Below are 18930 nucleotides of genomic sequence, written 5' to 3'. Positions count from 1 at the left end.
TTTTATATTTAAAAATTTTTTGCGGTGGACCAAGTCCTGTCATTTTTTTGCGGGGAGGGAAGAGGGGATTTTTAGTCACTCATCTTTCTCTAAACTATGCTAGTGTTATTTTCTTTTATTTTGCTAGATTAGTTCCACATTTTCTGCAAATTTGAAAAACGGCTATCATTTAAGTTTATATTGTCAATGAAGCATTTTTCGATTCTCCCTAAAACTACGCCTCCGTCACATATTTTATTTATATTTTTTTTCCTTTTTTAAAAAGCAAATTAAACAAACTTTACTTTAGCTGTGACTTAACATTGAATAAAAAATTTTAAATGTGAAGAACTTATTAATATTTATATTTTCAAAGCACAATTAACGGGTGTTGGGGAGGGGGCTAAAATTTTTGGGTTTTCATGTTCCCATGTCTGGAAGCTAAATGTCTCGAAGACCAAAAAATGCTGGCAACACCCCCTGTATATACATATATACATATATACATCTAGCTTTCACTTAATCAAGAACTCCAAGGAAGGGGTGTTTTTAGTCAGACTTTAACTTACTTTGCCTAATCTTCGCATAGAAAAGTAAGCCTTAGAAGTTAGTGAGATATGTGAAGATTATGCTGAAATGCATAATACTATCGACTACTTTTATGCAATAGACACATCACCATATATATCATAAGGATGTGTACAAATACGCAAGTTTGATAAGTTTCAAATATAAGATAATTTTAGATTTACAGAAAAAAGTTTTAAATATAAAACAACTTGTGCAAAATAATTGTGAAAATTTTTGCTGAAAATTAAAGGTCGAAGTTTTGATAGTTTGAAAAAATTTGCATTCTGAATTGTTTACCTATCATGAATCGATTACCTAACGAGACTTGAAAAATCTATGCCAAATCTCGAAATATTTCCGAACAGAAACCCTGCTCGGACGTCCATCATCATCTCTAACCCTATTTGCGCAATTCGAACTATTTCCGTGTTTTTACCGTCTAGAGAAAGCTCTACTCCTTTTATATTATTTAATGATAATAGGTAACTTAGTTAAATGGACGAAAAATAATCGCTGTTTTGAAATACTTTTACTAATAAATCATTTTAAAACTTAGAGACATGCATGCCTTACTTGCTGAATTGGATGACAAGCTTCCGAAAGTCGGGTGGTTTAGAAATTGTCTAATTACTCTTGGTGTTGGTACAAGTGTTTTGTTTTGCTGTCGCTTTTATCTTGCCTTTAGACGTGCAAAGTGCAATAATAAAGTGTTGTTGTCAGGAAAGACTTGCATTATTACAGGTGCTAATACTGGTATTGGAAAAGCTGTAGCACTTGAATTTGCTCGACGTAAAGCAAAAGTTATTTTGGCATGCCGTGATGTTCAAAAAGGTAACGATGCAGCTATTGACATTCGAAGATCTATCAAGGACGCAAATGTAAATGTCTATCAACTTGATCTTGCATCGTTTACTTCTATTAGAAATTTTGTGCAATTATATAAAGAAAATGAAAATACTTTAGACATTTTAGTTAACAATGCTGGTCTCATGTATGCACCGTTCACCAAATCTGAAGATGGCATTGAGTTGCACTTTGCTGTGAATCATTTAGGACATTTTTTACTAACAAATCTGTTACTTGATTATATGAATAACCATTCAAGAATTATTGTTGTGTCATCAGCTCTTTATAAAAAAGCTCAGCTAGATCTTATAAACTTTAATGAGGAAGAGATTTATGATGCTTTTCAGGCATATGGAAAAAGCAAACTTGCAAATATTTTGTTTGTTAATGAACTTCAACATTATTTGCCGCCTCGTAAGTTCTTATTTTATTCATGTTTAAAATTATCAATAAAATATTATCTTTTATTTGAACTACAATCTGAACTACAAAATAGGAAAGTAAACTGAGTTCATAGATCCATAGTAAAATAGAAATACCTAACCAAACCTCAGCAAACAATTTTTCATCTAATTATTATTATCACCATTATTAGTATTATGATGATGATGATGATGATGATGATGATGATGATGATGATGATGATGATGATGATGATGATGATGATGATGATGATGATCATCATCATCATCATCATTATCATCATCATCATCATCATCATCGTTATCATCATTATGAGAAGTTAACATAAATAGTTTCATCTAAAAGTTGCTTCGCTTTTAATAATGCTGTTTATTTTAATCAATCTAATTGTCTTGGTTTAAAATACAATTTTTCTTTTGAATGACAACTCTGCAGTAAATTAACAAACTAACAATTAGTGATCTAAAAACTATTAAAGATGACATGCCTTAAATCATAATGAAGTATATATAGTAAGCTTTTTTTAAAATTTTTTTTTGAATTTAAATCCATGTTAAAAATAATACATACATGTAACATACATGAAATTAATTACCCTTTACAGAAAGGTATTTCAAAGAGAAGATGGGATATGACTGCAAAGTTTTTCCCCAAATTACCATTTTTAAATAAAGTTTATCTTTAAATAGGGTTGCATAGTTTTATTCTGGATAATAATAGAGCAAGTATGTATCTGTAATTAAAATATGTGTTTCTTAAGGGTAAAATTAAAAAAAAAATTGATTTGGCGATAGATATAGAATTAATGGTTATGATTGTATATTTGTCATTAGGAGGACAAAACATTCAGATTGTCTGAAAAGCGAGTTGGAAAGTTGATTATTTTTGTAAGAGATTGAAAAAAAGCAAAAGTTGTGGGCTTTAAGCCCTGCAGAGTCACTGATACTAGAACCAGGCAGTTCTGTATGATGAGCAATAAAGTCACCACCAACAATAATATTGGCTAAAGGGTACAGAGAAAGGAGTTGGTCTATTTGATCAGAGATAACATCGAAAATAGTGCAGTCTTAAGATAAAAGAGAGCAATATAGAACAGAGAATGGTGGTAGAGTGAAGTGGTACTAAAAGAAAGCACATAAATGAATAGTCTGTGGATTCAAACCTAGTTTTAAGACAAATCGGTGAATTCTTACAAATGTAAATGCCCAGGCCAAGCATGTGACTATTGGAGTCTTTACAAATTAAAGGAAGATAACCATCAACACGAAGATCGCAAGATGAGACAGCTGAACTCAAATTAGTCTCACGAAGAGCAAGTAGGTCCGGTGAACTTGGCAAGAGATAATACTTAACAGAAGTTACTTCAAAGACCGCAAATATTAGTGAATGTTAGATTTAGAGAACTTGGTGATGACAATTGTTTTTTGTGTTTTATAGTATTTGGTACTTTAGTCATTATTTGGTTTGTTAAAGAACTTGACTCAAACCACGGATAGTACTCAATACACTTGTTAATAGTCCAAGCTATTGTCTTGGTACTATTAATAATCCTAAGATGTAACAAAAGGCTCCAAATGTTGCTTCAACAATGCACACCAAAATACGAATAGGGACACCATCCATATGCAACATGACACTGTTAGTACTCTGATTCTTTACAGTTGTTGATGAAATCAGCCTCTCTGAAAGCTACCACAGAGTTCGGGAAGCCTGACTACCAGCTGACCCCTGAACCATAAAACTGAGTTTTAGACCGTACCTTCTGTACTCCTCTAGAATGAGTTGCCTAGTCATAAAAACAGAGACACAAGCAAAAGCTATGCATTGAGTCAAGAAGATCCAGCATTCAACATCCTAAACTGAAAACAATGTATTATAAATACATCTATGTCAGCATAATTGATGAAGAAGGGGTGCGAAGCTGGTCAACAGATAGAATCTGTTTACCTCTTAAGTCTTTGCCTAGGAGGCCTTCTACAAGACAGTAGCCGGATGTATTTTTATTAAGACATTATCTATAGCCTTTACTCAACCAAGATCCTCAAGGAAGGGAGGGTGTTAATTCAGAGTTTGCCTCGAAAAGTGTATCCTACAAGGCAGCAGGACATAAAGCATATTGTACTGGGTTACATGTTACAAGTAGCAAGATAACCTGTTATTGTGTTTTTTATTGATAATTGTCAATAATAATAAATTTAAGAGAACTTAAAATATAAAAACTGCAGTTTTTCTATATATTTATCCATTTATTAAACCATAAAATATAAAAATTTACAATAATATTTTATAAACTCACATAAATAAGGTTAGGTTTCACTCATATAGTTAAAAACTAGTCAACGAAGTGACACCTAAAAAAACAAAAAAAAAAAACAAAAAAAAAAAACTATTAATAAAACATAGAAAGAATTTAAAATATAATAAAGAGAAAAAAATTAGATAAAGTTAAATAAAGCACTAATAAATATAGTATTAATGATTGCAATAATAGTATAATAATAATAATAATAATAATAATAATAATAATAATAATAATAATAATAATAATAATAATAATAATAGTAATAATAATAATAATAATAACAATAATAACAATAATAATAGCAATAATAATAATAATAATAATAATATGATTAAAAAAACATTACAAATAGTAACTATAACATGATAACTTTACTAAAAATTGTAACTAATGAACTATAGTAAAAATAATTATAGTAAAGTTTGTAACTATGACAGAAATTATTAAAATAAACATAACATTTGCAAAAGTTAGGACAATAACCATAAAACTATTACTACAATTGAATCACTACCACTATCATTATAAATAATATATTAATAAGATTTCTAAAATAAAGGTAAATTAATGATAATAGTAATATTAGTAGTAGAGTCAAAAAAGACAGTATAAAATAAAAGTAATAATAGTTTTATAAATAGAGTAATATAAAAAAAAAACAATAATAATATAAAATAAAATATATATTTATTAAGTATATACTCAAATAAAAAATTTTTATTTTTGTTTTGATTAAGGAGAAGAATGTTGGTAATAAGAGGGCACTTAGTTAAATTCTTTTTTATTATAAATGGTATTATTTGGTTCCATTGAGAAATACATCGGTGTTTTATAGATAGTTTGCCATATTTGATAGTGTTGAAAAAGGAAGTGAGCAAGTTAAGATTGTCCGTAATTCGAGTATAATATTTGTGTGTGTCACTTGTTTTAGTAAAAAAATTATTAAACGAATTTGGTAGTTTATTTTGAAGAAAATCAAACACAAAGAGACAATTATAAAGCTTTATCTTGATCTTGAAATTTTAGAATTTTTAATTCAGAAAACCTATTTTGGATATTAGATCGTAAAGGAGAAATGTCATAGTTCTTATGAAAGTGCATTGTAGACTGTTTATACAATGTAAAACTACCTTTTTGACCTCAAACAGTGCAACAATAACATAGATGTGAGGAGAACAAGGAATAGTAAATTTATATTAGAATATGTTGGGGAACATAGTGTTGTATTAATGATGACATACTATTGGCACATGAGAGTTTTTTATTTAATTGAATTAGTTTATAGTACCATGATAGGTTTTTGTCAAGAAAAAGCCCGAGGTATTTTATATATTTAGATGGGAAAAGTATTTTACCATTAATTCTAATTTTCACATAATCACTATCAACCATTTTTTAGAGGGTGAAAAATAAAAAATTCGGTTTTATTGATATTTAGAGAAAGACGGTTACTATTTAAGCAATAACAAATGATGGACATCTGAATTAACTTTTTTACAAAGCTGTGCAAGTGATTTGTTTATGCATAGAAGATTAGTGTCGTTAGCAAAATGATGAATAATCGAATTATTTATAGAGTGAGGCAGATTGTTAATATATATTAAAAACAGTAAAGGCCCTAGAACGAAACCCCGTGGGACACCATACTTAATAACTTTACTTGTAGATTGAAACCTGTTAATCAAGAAACTAAGTACCATTTTTAATATAGAATGAAAACCAATCATTAGCGATACCCCATATACCTTAGTGATACAATTTTTTAATAAAATCATATTGTCAACTGTATCAAATGCTTTTTGGAGATTTTTTTTTTTAAACATCTTCGCTTCCAATAAGGTTGCAAGAAGCTACTAATTAAAGTTGGAAGTTACTGAAAGAGAAAAGATGAAGATTGCAGAGCAAGATAACGATTGATGAACGACAAAGGATTGCAAATTATATGAATCAGGAAAGCAAGATGAAGGAAGCGAATTCCAAAGAGCTGATGTTCGAGGAAAAAAACTAGACGAATAAGCGTTTTTAGAGCACTTTGGAACAGTCATTAAAAAAGGATGAGACCTAATTGAATAACGACTAACACGAGAATGAATTTTAGTAGATGGTACAAGAGACGCTAGCTCTTTAGAGCAGTGCCCATTATAGTATTTGTAGAAAAGAGAAAGAGAAGCAACATTACGATGATGTGATAATGGTCGGAGGTTGGCTGCAAGAGAAGGTCCAACTATGTTTACAATGCGTTTTTGTACCATGTCTAAAAGAGAAAGGGTATCATTAGAAGATCTGCCCCAGATATGGCAACAGTATTCCATACAAGGCCAGATTTGAGATTTATAGTAATAGAGAATAGAATCCAAAGTAAGAAAATGACCAGCTTGATAAAGAGATGTAACCTTAGCAGACGCTAATTTTGCAACTGATTTGATATATGGTTTCCAAGAAAGATTGGAAGTAAGAGTTAATCCTAGAAGATGAAGAGTAGGTGACTCATCGAGTACATCACCGTTCATAAATATAGGAAGATCTAAATTATTGCGATTACAATTGGCTGAAAAAAATTGAGTTTTGTCTGTATATGAAGTTCACCAGCCACTGTGAGCCCCATGCTGTAGCAGAAGTGAGATCCTTTTCAAGCTCAAATGCCCCCTCCAAGCAATCAGGTGTTGCTTTCTTATCACAACAAGAATAAATAGTAGTATCATCAGCAAACAATGCTACCTTAGATGTGAGAATATCTGGAAGATTGTTAATTTTATTATTATTAAGTATTAAAAAGAGTATAGGCCCTAGGATAGAACCTTGAGGAATCCCTGAAGTTACAGAAGAAGAAGAAGAGCGCTGTCCATTGAGGACAACTTTTATACTACAATTGGAAAGAAAGGATTCAATAATCTTAAAGATGTTGCCAGATACACCATAAGAAGAAAGCTTATGAAGAAGACCAGCATGCCAAACTTTATCAAAAGTTTTTGAATGTCAAGAGCAATGGCCTTAACCTCTCCACCTTTATCTAATGCGCAATAAAACCTATCAGTTATTACTGTTAGCAAATCAGTTTTAGAACGAGAAGATCGAATTCCATATTGATGGTCAGAAAGTAAGTTATTAGATTCAAGATTAGAAATTGAGTGTTTGTTAAATAAAGATTCAAAAACCTTGCTTATGATAGGAAGAAGACTAATGGGACGGTAGTTAGACGAATCAGATCGCTCTCAAGAATTTTTGAAGATAGGGATAACAGATGCTGTTTTCCAGCAGGCTGGAAAACAAGATTCTGATAAGCACTAGTTGAATAGTTTTGAGAGTATAGACGACAGCTCCAGAGAACACTTCTGCAAGACAAAAACAGGTATGTTGTCCGGGCCACAAGTTGTAGAAGAGTCTAGGCAGGAAATCACTTTAGATACATAAGCTGGAGTGATACGAATGTCAAGCAATGGATCAACCTGTTTGAGGGCTAAATCAGGTAGAGCGCAACTAGTGGAATCAAGAGATGATATCGATGAAAAGTTTTTAGCAAACAATTCAGCTTTGTCTTTAGGTGAGGTGACAAAGTCTGAACCATACAAGAGAAGTGGAAATAAAGATTTGCTCTTTTTATTAATACTATTAAAGATTCTCCAGAAGTTACGAGAGCCTAATTTTTGAGATTAGATGCAAGATTTCATGACGACGAGCTCTCAATTTATTGGTATTGGTAGTAAAGTAGTGAGAAAAGTGTTTTTTTTTTTGCAGTGTTACAAGTAAATTTCTATAAGTTTTATAAGTTTTTTCAAGAATTAGTTTGTCATAAAGATTTTTTGTTTTAAGAAACTTCTTAAATACATTGTTTGGTTTTTATCGAGGTTAAAATTGCTGAATTAATCCATGGTTTAAGGCCCTGATTTAAGCCACTTAGTTTTTTTAGCGTTGCGTGTTTGTCAGAAGAGAGTTAATGCTAGTGAAAAAATCTTCATATGATTTATTTGTATTACCGTTGGAAACTTTAATTACTTTATCCTTGTTTGTTTTCAAGTAATCATTCCTGAATTCTTTACTATTTAATTTTTGGAAGTTTTAAAGAAGAACATTACTTTTACAAGAATTAATATTTTTTTTTTAAAAGATGAATAAATTATAAACTGTGGCAAATAATCCAATATTCTAATAATTAGATTGCCCGAAAAAATATCTTTAGAAGTTAAGTTAGAAAATATATTATCAGTTAAAGTACTTGAGTGATTGGTAATTCTTGTTGGTAAAGATATAAAAGGTAGAAAGTTGTTTGAAACAAGTTGGTGTTCTAATACTCCAAGATTAAATTATCTGAGTTTGCTTTTATAAGATCTTTATTAAAACCACCCATTATAAAGATAGTTTTTTTTTTTTTCAAAAGCAAGTTTTTCAAATACAATAGCTAGATATGAAACAATAAGTTCATTAATATCCATCTTAGGATGGTGATAAGCACAGCCTACTGGGTCAAATCATTATATTTCAACCAATGGGCTGTGGGGCCCCATCTTTGATTTTCCTGATTTTTACATGTCATTATCTACATTATGTAGATAGGTTAAATTTAAAATTTCAGACTTTCAAGTGCCGCGGTTTAGAAAATATAGCTTTATAAACACAGCCCAGTGACAGTGTTTATAAAGCTATGTTTTCTAGACTGTTCAATTGCCCCCCTCGATTCAAGAATTATAAAAACAGACTACTTCAAAGCCTTATAACTTTTTTCTAACTTTTAAAAAGTAACATCTTAAAAAAGTATAATAGCTTCTATAATAAAAATAATGATTAATGAAGGAAAAAGTCGAAACTTGTTAGAAACCACTTTTATTATAAGGTTTTGTTTTTACTTTTAAATTGATAATTAGTTGCTAATTCAAAACAATTAATACAGTATAGTTTATTTAATCTTTTTTTTATTGGATAGGAGTAAAACCATCTTGTGTTTTGGAGCTCAGGCTCATTTAATGTGGCAATAATGTCACTGACTGGATACCAATGGATATCTGATGTTTTTGGATATTTGAAATAATTGCCAGCTTTATGTAAACAGCTGACAGATATATAGTCATTTTTAACATCTATTACCTTTCCAAGGAAAAAATCACCAAAATAATGTGCTAATACCCAATCAGCAATATTGATGTCAACATTTGCTGACTTTAGCGTATTAATGCAAGTATCTTCCAGCATGTGAAAAATTTCAAATGTTTTGCTCATTGATGTTACATAAGCTTTTAAACAACATGATAGAAGTGAGAAACAATGATATGAGCGGGTTCCTTTAAAAGAAACATTCTCAAATTGTTTAGCAAGTACTTCATGAGTGTTAACAGCTGTTTCATTTTCAGAAATATAAAGAAATCTAAAAAAAAAGTTAACATAAATCTTATAATCCAAGAACATAATTTTTAAAATGTATTTAGTAAGCTTTTTTTTTAAAGTACTATTTTCTTTATAATTTTCCTAATAAAAAACCTTTATAGCAAAAAGTTCAAAATTTGTTTTTTATAGGATTGACTTTTTATAACTAAGAATAATATAAGCTATTTTCTTCATTTTAATTAAAAGTTCATAACAATATCGAATACAAGACATCCATTATTTGAAAAAAAATCATAACCAAAATCCACAAACATTTAAAAAACAAAGTGCTATATCTAATGTTTTTAAAATTTTCTATAGCAAGTAAAAGCATGCCCTTTGGTGTCAAAATTTGATTTCCAATCGGCCTTTGGAGGGACAGGTTATTAATTACTCTTTTCACTGTACCACTTACTCCATCACATGCACTTTTTCCATGCGCAGTGCCAAAAAAATGCTGATCTGCTTTCAGCCCGTAGTCTTTTTCATGAAAACAAAGGTTTTTCGGATTAAACCTATAATATATTAAGAAAAATTATATTCATAAAATAAAATCAATAAATTTGATAAAAAAATAATATCCTAATTAGTCTATAGCAAATTTGACAAGCATCATTCTAGTAGCCGAATATGGTTTGATTAAAAATAGTTTATCAGAATTTTTTTGAATTTTTTGAAATGAGCTGGCTTACCTATTTTATACTGGCTGCCTGCACCATCAGTGAAATAATGAATCTTTTGAATTTGTGGGTATTCTTCTTTCAGAATAAATACGATTATTGAAACATAAGTGAAGACTGCCTCAGTATTGTGGATCAGATTGTCTGATATAATGCAATAACATTTGCATGTCTGAGGTTTGCTGAAATAATGATGTTTTGTGAGTTCATATAAGTTGTTTGTTAAATCTTCAAAAAACTCATCAAGATTTTTAACTATTGTTTCTAAGGAGTATCTATCAGTTTTCAACCATTGTTAATAAGTTATTTCATTTTCTGAATTGTCAACCAGATTATTTATCTTTTTTCAATTCTTTCTTTTCCAGGACACTTTTTACACTCGTGAAACATACATTCTTTATTTTCTAATGAGCAAACAAGTCATCAGTTCTTTTAACTTTTATTCATTTTTGAATGCTTTTACCATTAGATTTGCATTTTGATGGTGGATATGAACACAGACATTATGGGTGCCAGATTTTCCAGCAAGTACACAGTGTTTTGGCCTTAAAAGAGCGAATTATGTTAATCCCACCTTAACTATATCATTAGACTTTGATTCTTCTATCCAATTTTGGTATACTTCTGAAAGATTGCATAAAATAAGTCTCTTCTGAATGTGCTTTCTACCTTCAACTGTTTTTATACTTATATACTCCTTTGCACCTGGCAATAATCATTATTTTCATAAAAGTTGACATTTTGATTTATAACTTTGGAAGTCAATTTTTTTGGATTTCTTATGTCAGTTGATCTCTCACCACAGATTCCTTTAGTGTCCTGCAAAGCTCTTGCTTGCTTTACCATATATTGTGTTGTTTTAAATTCATTTACCGTTTCCTGAATGGTCCAATGGACGGGAACTAAGGTGAGTAATTTTATTTTCTGTGTAATACTATTCTCATTATGAAACTTTTGTTTTAGCTGTTCTACTAGATAATCTAAAGAGGAGCTTTTAAGTGCCGTAATTTGTGACTCTTCTTGTTCATATGAATTCAAAGACTCATTTAACAACTTGACTTTTTTTTTACTTTTTTGTCTTTTTGTAACATACTCATGCTTACTGATCTTTTAGTCAGCGACAAACCAAATTTTATAAGACAAGGATTTAGGTTATCAATTTGTATAACAGAGTTATCAGGTAATACATAATCTGGATCTTTTCTCTCTTCAACTGCTTCAACATTCTTGATTTTTCTAACGCAACTAAAACATATTTTTTCCCAGGAATCAAAGCAGAGTTCAGTTGATTATGCTCCAAAGTGACAGTTGTCAGATTTCCTTTAATAATCTTTGAATCAATCGAGAGAGAGTCACAGCATGACTTATGAAATGTTGGATAGTATTTAACAAATTGTAGAGTACAGAGTATGATGAGTACAATTTGTATGCAGATTATTATTTTTTATTCCAGTTCTTAAGGTCAGCAAGTATTTTTCCTCATTTAACATTTCCAAAATTTCAGACTGAACTCAGTATGTATTTTTATCTAACTTTTGTTCAATCCCAATAGAACAAGAATTCATTATTTTCTTCACTATAAACAAATGAATCGAATTGAATTATTATTGAACCTACTATATAAATGCAAAATGATGATGATTTACACGTGAAGATTTTAAGTTTTGTTTGTGAACCCAATTTTAGCAAATTAGAAGCTAATAATATTTTGTTAATTGTTTTAAAATTAATTTATGAAGCTAAAAAAAAGGAACAAATTAAATAGAATAAGTTTAGCATTTGGAAAACAAAAACAAAAGTTGATTTGAGGAAATCATGTTTAACTTAAAAAAACGAAAACTTGAAACAAAAACCAGTGGTATGTTTACTTTAAGTATATAAAAAATTTATTATAATGCATATAATTTGTTTTTATTGTTATTTTCTTAATTAAACAAAAAAAGGAAAACAGAAAAAAAGTCAGAGTATTCAGATATCTGCAAAAAAAATCAGAGAACCATCAGGAAAACCATCAGGGAACCATCGGGGTTTAGTTTTGAAAAAATCGGGAAGAAGTTATCATGGAAAATGGATTGTCATTAAACTTATGTACTTATATAAGATGTATATCGTACATGTAGTATAAAATTTTATTAGCTAGATAGTTTTATGAACTTCTCTTAATACTTTGTTTGAAATTATTTTAAAAACTTCTTTTTTAATTTTGATAACTTTATCTGTTCAAGTTTTATTTGGTTTTCTTAAAGTTTCAAATTTTCATCTTTCACAAAAATATATCTTGGCAAAGTTGAAAAATGTAAACTTTGTACCATTATGCTCTACAAAAAATAAAGCACCAATCATTGATGGTTTTTTCTATTTTGAAAAATGACAACCATTAATTGGAAGTTTAGCATAAAAAATTTTCTTTTTAATCTTCTAACCAAGGTTGTTTTTTGTTTATTTTAATAGACTATGGTATAATAATGGTCTTAACAATAAATAATTTATATTACAAATAAGCACAATACCAAATGATTCTCAATAATACTAGGTTTTAGTTTGTTAAAGTTAAAAAGCAAATTTGCTTTTCTTTTTATGTGTTAGTGTTAAAATAACTAATCAGAATAACATTTATCTAAGTTTTTATTATTTAATAAATGTCTAACAATTCATGAAATATTATATTTTGTTATGTAATTTATTTGAAACACAGTTAACTGTTACTAATTCTTTTTTAGACTTGGATATTACCGCTAATTCTATGCATCCTGGTATTGTATGGACTGAGCTAGCTCGTTACAAGTTGTCAAATTTTGTAACAAAACTTCTATACAATTTCTTTGGATTCTTTTTTTTAAGAACACCTGATCAAGGAGCGCAAACAATTATTTATATGGCAACTGATCCTAGTTTGAAAGGTATAACCAACCAATATTTTGGTGATTGTCAAATCGAAGAACTTTTACCACATGCCAGATGTGAAAAAAGAAGTTCAAAATTGTGGGAAGTATCAGAAGAATTAACTGCTTCAAATTTTACGAGATTTACTAAATGAAATTTTTATTTTTCAATCCAGTTTAACTCTAATTTATATTTAAAAAATTATATATTTTGTAGTCTAGCTTTACATATTATGTTTTATAGATTGTTAAATCTTCTTCAATGCATGTTTTTACGAACACTATAAATTACATTTACATAAAGTATATTCATATTAAATGGATTAAGTATAATTATGCACTAACAACAACAACAACAAAATGATAAAAATTAACTTTTAATTTTCTCTAAATTGATTTTTATTTTTTTAATAACAATTATAGCAATAAATTATAATAATTATGATAATTAATCAATAATAATAATTAATCAATAGTCAATAAATAGTAAAGCATTAAAGATATTTAGTATAATATTTTTTCAAAGTATGAAATCCATATATTTGTTTTTTGGAGTTTTGTAAATATATTTTTTAGTTATATCATGTCTTCATTATTCTATAAATTAAAAAGTGAAATAGACATCTTACTTACAAGAGAAAAAATAAAACTTCGGCAGAATGGGGACCCCGTATTAAGAAAGGTTGCTCGTGAAGTGCCTCTTGACTACATAAATACTCAAGATTTCAAAGATCTTATCACTAAAATGATTCTGATAATGCGTAGCAATAAAGGTCAAGGTATTGCTGCACCTCAAGTTGGTGTAGATTTACAAGTTATAGCTATTGAATTTACCGATCATGACCTTGAAATGGCTACAAAACAATATGGCAAAAATGAAGTTGAAAAAAGGCAAATGAGAACATTTCCTTTGCATATTTTTATAAATCCTAAGTTAAAAATAATTAATTATGAAACTACATGTTTTGAAGAAGGATGTCTAAGTATTTTAGGAACAGTTGGAGTTGTTCAGCGATACCGAGAAGTGCAACTTGAATTTGTTAATGAGAAAGGTGATAATGTTTTGATGAATTTTGATGGTTGGTTAGCTCGCATGGTTCAACATGAAATGCACCATCTTAAAGGATTGTTAATTTTAGACTTTTTTACTAAAAAAAAAAATTTTTTTAGGTAACTTAATATTTTGTGGAGACTTTAAAATTAGTTAGTTTTTGATTTTGAAATAAATCAGCAAAATTACTCATGTGAAAATATTCATATGATGTAATCATAGGCACATATGCCATAAGGGGAATCTAGGTAACTGACTATGGGCACCAACCATATGGGATCGCTTAATTTTTTACTTTCTTTGATCAACTTTATCAGACATTGTTTTACTTTATTTTTTATCATGTATCAGAATTAATTTTAAATTTTTTAAAAATTATTCTTATGATTAGTTTAAAATGAATAACAAAGATTTTAAGCAATGTTTTTAAATAGTTTTTGATAAAAATTGACAAGTATAAAATTATATACATTCACAAGCCACAGTTGTTTCATGTTCAATAGCCATTTTCCAGGCAGGGTGCAAATTTTAAACTTTTATGTTTAAATACTGGTATCAAATTAGCTTGTGTTTAGATTATGGTAACTGGCGCTTAGATTCAAAAATACCTTGTCAATACATCAAGAAAATTAATATTATTAGTCACTACTTCTGAACACCAATAGGTATTTTGGTGGTAATTAGTAAATTATTTTAAATGGTAAGAGTCGTTTTAACATGACTAAACAAGTAAATCATATTAAAATGACTCTTACCATTTAAAATAATTTACCAGTTCTTTTGTTATATTTGACATTTGTTAAAATGATTTTTAAAAATTCTTTTTGTATATATAGGAATGTTATCAATTTTATGGCTTTATTATGTTTATTTTTACAATTATATGCATTATTTTATACCATTTTTAACAAATATATTTTAACTGATGATGACTATATATACTTGAAACATGTCTTGAATTAAAAATGATAAAATGTTTTTAAGTGAATTTTAAAAAAAGTTTTAAATATATATATATATATATATATATATATATATATATATATATATATATATATATATATATATATATATATATATATATATATATATGTATATATATATATATATATATATATATATATATGCATATATATACATATTTATATATATATGTATAGATATGTGTATATATATATATTTATATATATATATGTATATATATATATATATACATACTTGTATACATGTATATGGTTATTAACTGCAAACAGATTAATTTCTAAAGAAAATATAACATGTCAAGTGAAAGATCAATTGGTACTTCTACTTCACAAAATCAATTATCTAATGAATTAAAAAAAGCTGGTATTTATTTAGATATATGTGTGTGCGCTTGTTTTTATAAATATATAAATTTGAGATATGTTTTTTAACTGTTTTTTAACTTAATAAATTTAAAAAGTCGTCAAACCAGTCAAACCAGTAAACAAACAAAAAAGAAACATGCCATACATTTTCATATCTCAAAATTTTAAAAAAAAAAAAAGTAAATTTCAAAAAAGTATACTAATAAAAGTTTTTATGTTTTAAATTTATTAGCACAGAGCTCTTTCAACAAATCATCAGTTTTTAAAGAATCATCCGTAAAAAAAGCTGATTGTGTTATCATTTTTCATAAATTCTGTACCAAATTTGATTGTAAAACTAATTGAGTCATTTAATTCATATAAAGAAATTTGAATATTTCTAATGTCATGATTTTTTTGACTAGATTATAAAACCATCATTATTAAATCTAAAATAATATTTGTCTATACCATGTACTTCATGGTTAGAAAAACACAGAGTTTAGATTTTTGAAAAAAGCTTAGTCTTTTCTAAAAGCTCAATAGTAAGATTTTCATAATCTAGTGCAAAATCTGTACCCAAGGTTTTACTAATTGTTTGGTAAAACAATTGTTAATTAAAAATGAAATTATTATTATTTAAAATAAAAGATGCTGAATAAATGAATTCAGGTGTAAATTATTTATCTATTGATTCTTAATTTAAAGTTTTAAGGCTTCTATCCTAAAATTATGTGGGATATATGAAGTTAACAATGCCACATATCATTATACAACTTTCTGATTCAAACTCTCTTTTTTTTAACTCAATTTTTCTGAAAAAATCCTAGTCATCTTTAACAAATGTTTTTTGTTTCCTTATGATTAGAGACAAAAATATATTTATAAACTGTCATAAATGAGATAATGGTGTGTCTATTCTGGCAATAATTGATTTTTAAGATTAAGCCTTTAAGATTATTTGGTGGTTTCATTTCAATAAACAAAGAGTTGTAAAGTTTTAATATGTCGATACTTTCATTTATTAATTTTAGGAATTATATAGAAACTTCAAGACTTCCATTTAAAGTTTAAAATATTTTATCTCATTTGCTGTGAGGGATTTGTTTATTTATTATTTTATTTATTTATTAAAATAATTAGACTGCTAAAAACTATTTTGTTGTTTTCAAAATTTATTGTTTTCTTGATAATTGTTTACTACTGACCTTTCATAGAAACCATATATACAATCTATTGCTAAATCAGCATCTGCTAAGGTTGTTTCTCTTTATTGTATTTGCCATTTTCTTACTTCTGATTCCATTCTTTTCTTACTTCTGATTCCATTTTCTACCTCTACAAATCTTTTACTCGTCCCTGTATGGAATACTGTTCTCATATTTGGGCTGGACAAGGTCTAAAAGTGCATTGTAAACGTAGTTGGACCCACTCTATCTGCTAAGCTTGAGTCCCTTTCCCATTGTCATAAAGTTGCATCTCTTTCTCTTTTCTACAAATGCTATCATGGTTGATGCTCAAAGGAGCTATCGTCTCTAGTTCCATCAACTAAAACCCATTCTCGCTTGACTTGTCATTCAGCAAAGTCTCATCTTTTACTGTATCTGTCCCTGCATGCTCTAAAAACCTTTATTCGTCTAGTTTTTTTCCCTGCACTTCAACCCTTTAGAACTGAATACAGAATACAATATTATATATATATATATATATATATATATATATATATATATATATATATATATATATATACATATATATATATATATATATATATATATATATATATATATATATATATATATATGTATACAATGTATATATATACAAATATTTTATATTTTTATTAATAATAATTGACTAATTCCATATAAAAAAATTTTAAAAATCAAAAACTTTTGCATTGCAAAACAAATATTTGCATATGTATATTATATTATGCATATTATATTTGCATATTATATTATGCAAATATTTGTTTTGCAATGCAAAAGTTTTTGATTTTTAAAATTTTTTTAATGCAATTAGTCAATTATATAAAATATTTGTATACGAAATTTAATATATTTATAAGTAAAGTTAATGTTATTTAAATATTTTAAATATAGTGTAAGTAATTATGTTATATTAAAATTATTTTTGTATAAATTATTTAATTTCTTTCTGATACAAGGTGATCCTTTGAACAATGTATACAATTCAAAGTATTTCAACTTATCATTGGATGAAAAGCGTACTTTTTATAAATGTGGAAACAAGTTTAAAACTTTAGATGATATTCCTTTGTGGGATGCATATCAAAAAATTTATTGCAAAGGTAAGCATCTTAAAAACTTTCAGTAGGAATCAGACCGATCTTTTCTGCCCTCTTTTTTATAGCTATTTTTTGTTTAAAATATTATGGGATAGCGACAATTTTTGCACTTAATAATAAATGACAATAATATATGAAATAAGTATAGAATGCATTAGTTTGATATCGCCTAACAAAGGCTGATGCTGATACTTTTGATACCGTTAATTGATTACTAATACCATTAACTGATTACTAAAATATTAATAATAACAATACTTCAAGTTGAGATTAGAATCATCGTGTTCTACAAGTAATCTGTAATCCAGTATAATTGCACATTAGGAATGATTATTGCACCAGGAATTTTAGCCCCTAAAAATTTACCAGGAACCCCAATAATTGCTTGTTTACAAAAAAAAGCTTTAAAATGCTTGGTGATTATATAATTGTTGTGATAAGGTGTTTTAATTGCACACAGATGTGTACAATTAAAGTGTACATTTAATCTGTACAATTAAAACAATTGGTTACAATTAAAACAGGAAATTAAAATAATTGGTAGTATTTCAGTTGAATGATAATGACCGGACCGGACTTCAGTTGAATGATAATATTTATAAATAATGATTTTAAAGTCTATTTTTGAAATTATGAATGACACTGAATTGGAATCTTCTTAAATCATTTTTTTGGTATCTTTGTCAGCAATCTTCTGAAATCACACAAATAGCACAAAGTAATGCTAGTATTTATTTAACTGAACTAATGATGTTTCTTTGATTAGATATCCAATGGAACATTTAAAAGGAGCTTATACTCCATCAGAACAACATACTATGGGTATTTTTGTATTTTATTACTTAATACTAAAAAAGACCATTAATGACTGCTCATAAAGACTTTATGACCAGCCTATGCCATTTTGATAGTCTCATTTCACAACTTGACATAAAGTTCATGTATTAAAGAAAATCATTGACATGTATTCGGACTATTTAAAGTAAAAAAATGAAGCCAGAGGTAATGAAAAAGATTTTGAAAACCAAGCACGTTTTAAGAAAGCTTGATAACTTGACTAATATGGAGCTGCTGAGCAAATAAAACATTGTTTGCCCAAATTGATCTCCAGCAGTTCAACTCTAATTGATCATCTACCTGTCCAGCTAATGTCTGCTGTTAATATTAGTTTCAAACTTCTTGGATTTGCATTATTGTCTGGGA

General features: G+C 27.9%; 2 protein-coding genes across 4 annotated transcripts in view; both read left to right on the top strand.

Annotated features, from left to right (window-relative positions):
• Window positions 1-966: 966 nt before the first annotated feature.
• The window catches only part of LOC105848888 (macro domain-containing protein CT2219), a 46060-nt gene continuing 28096 nt past the window's right edge, over window positions 967-18930 (top strand). Inside the window, exons 1-2 of one of the 3 annotated variants that reach the window (XM_065806146.1) lie at window positions 967-1809; window positions 17587-17730. In XM_065806146.1, the coding sequence (XP_065662218.1) occupies window positions 1110-1809; window positions 17587-17730 (844 nt within the window). In that variant the 5' untranslated portion in view covers window positions 967-1109. Of the gene's footprint in view, window positions 1810-15312; window positions 15436-17586; window positions 17731-18930 lie in introns of those variants that run through there. The other 2 variants (XM_065806145.1, XM_065806148.1) reach the window with 2 other exon arrangements.
• On the top strand, window positions 13486-14237 carry LOC100214378 (peptide deformylase, mitochondrial). The gene has a single exon (XM_065806144.1). The coding sequence runs from the start codon at window positions 13621-13623 to the stop codon at window positions 14209-14211; it is 591 nt and encodes a 196-aa protein (XP_065662216.1). The 5' UTR covers window positions 13486-13620; the 3' UTR covers window positions 14212-14237.

This window comes from Hydra vulgaris, chromosome 09, assembly GCF_038396675.1.
Source record: "Hydra vulgaris chromosome 09, alternate assembly HydraT2T_AEP".
Lineage (NCBI taxonomy): Eukaryota > Metazoa > Cnidaria > Hydrozoa > Anthoathecata > Hydridae > Hydra > Hydra vulgaris.
This window is presented reverse-complemented; position numbering and strand designations above follow the sequence as displayed.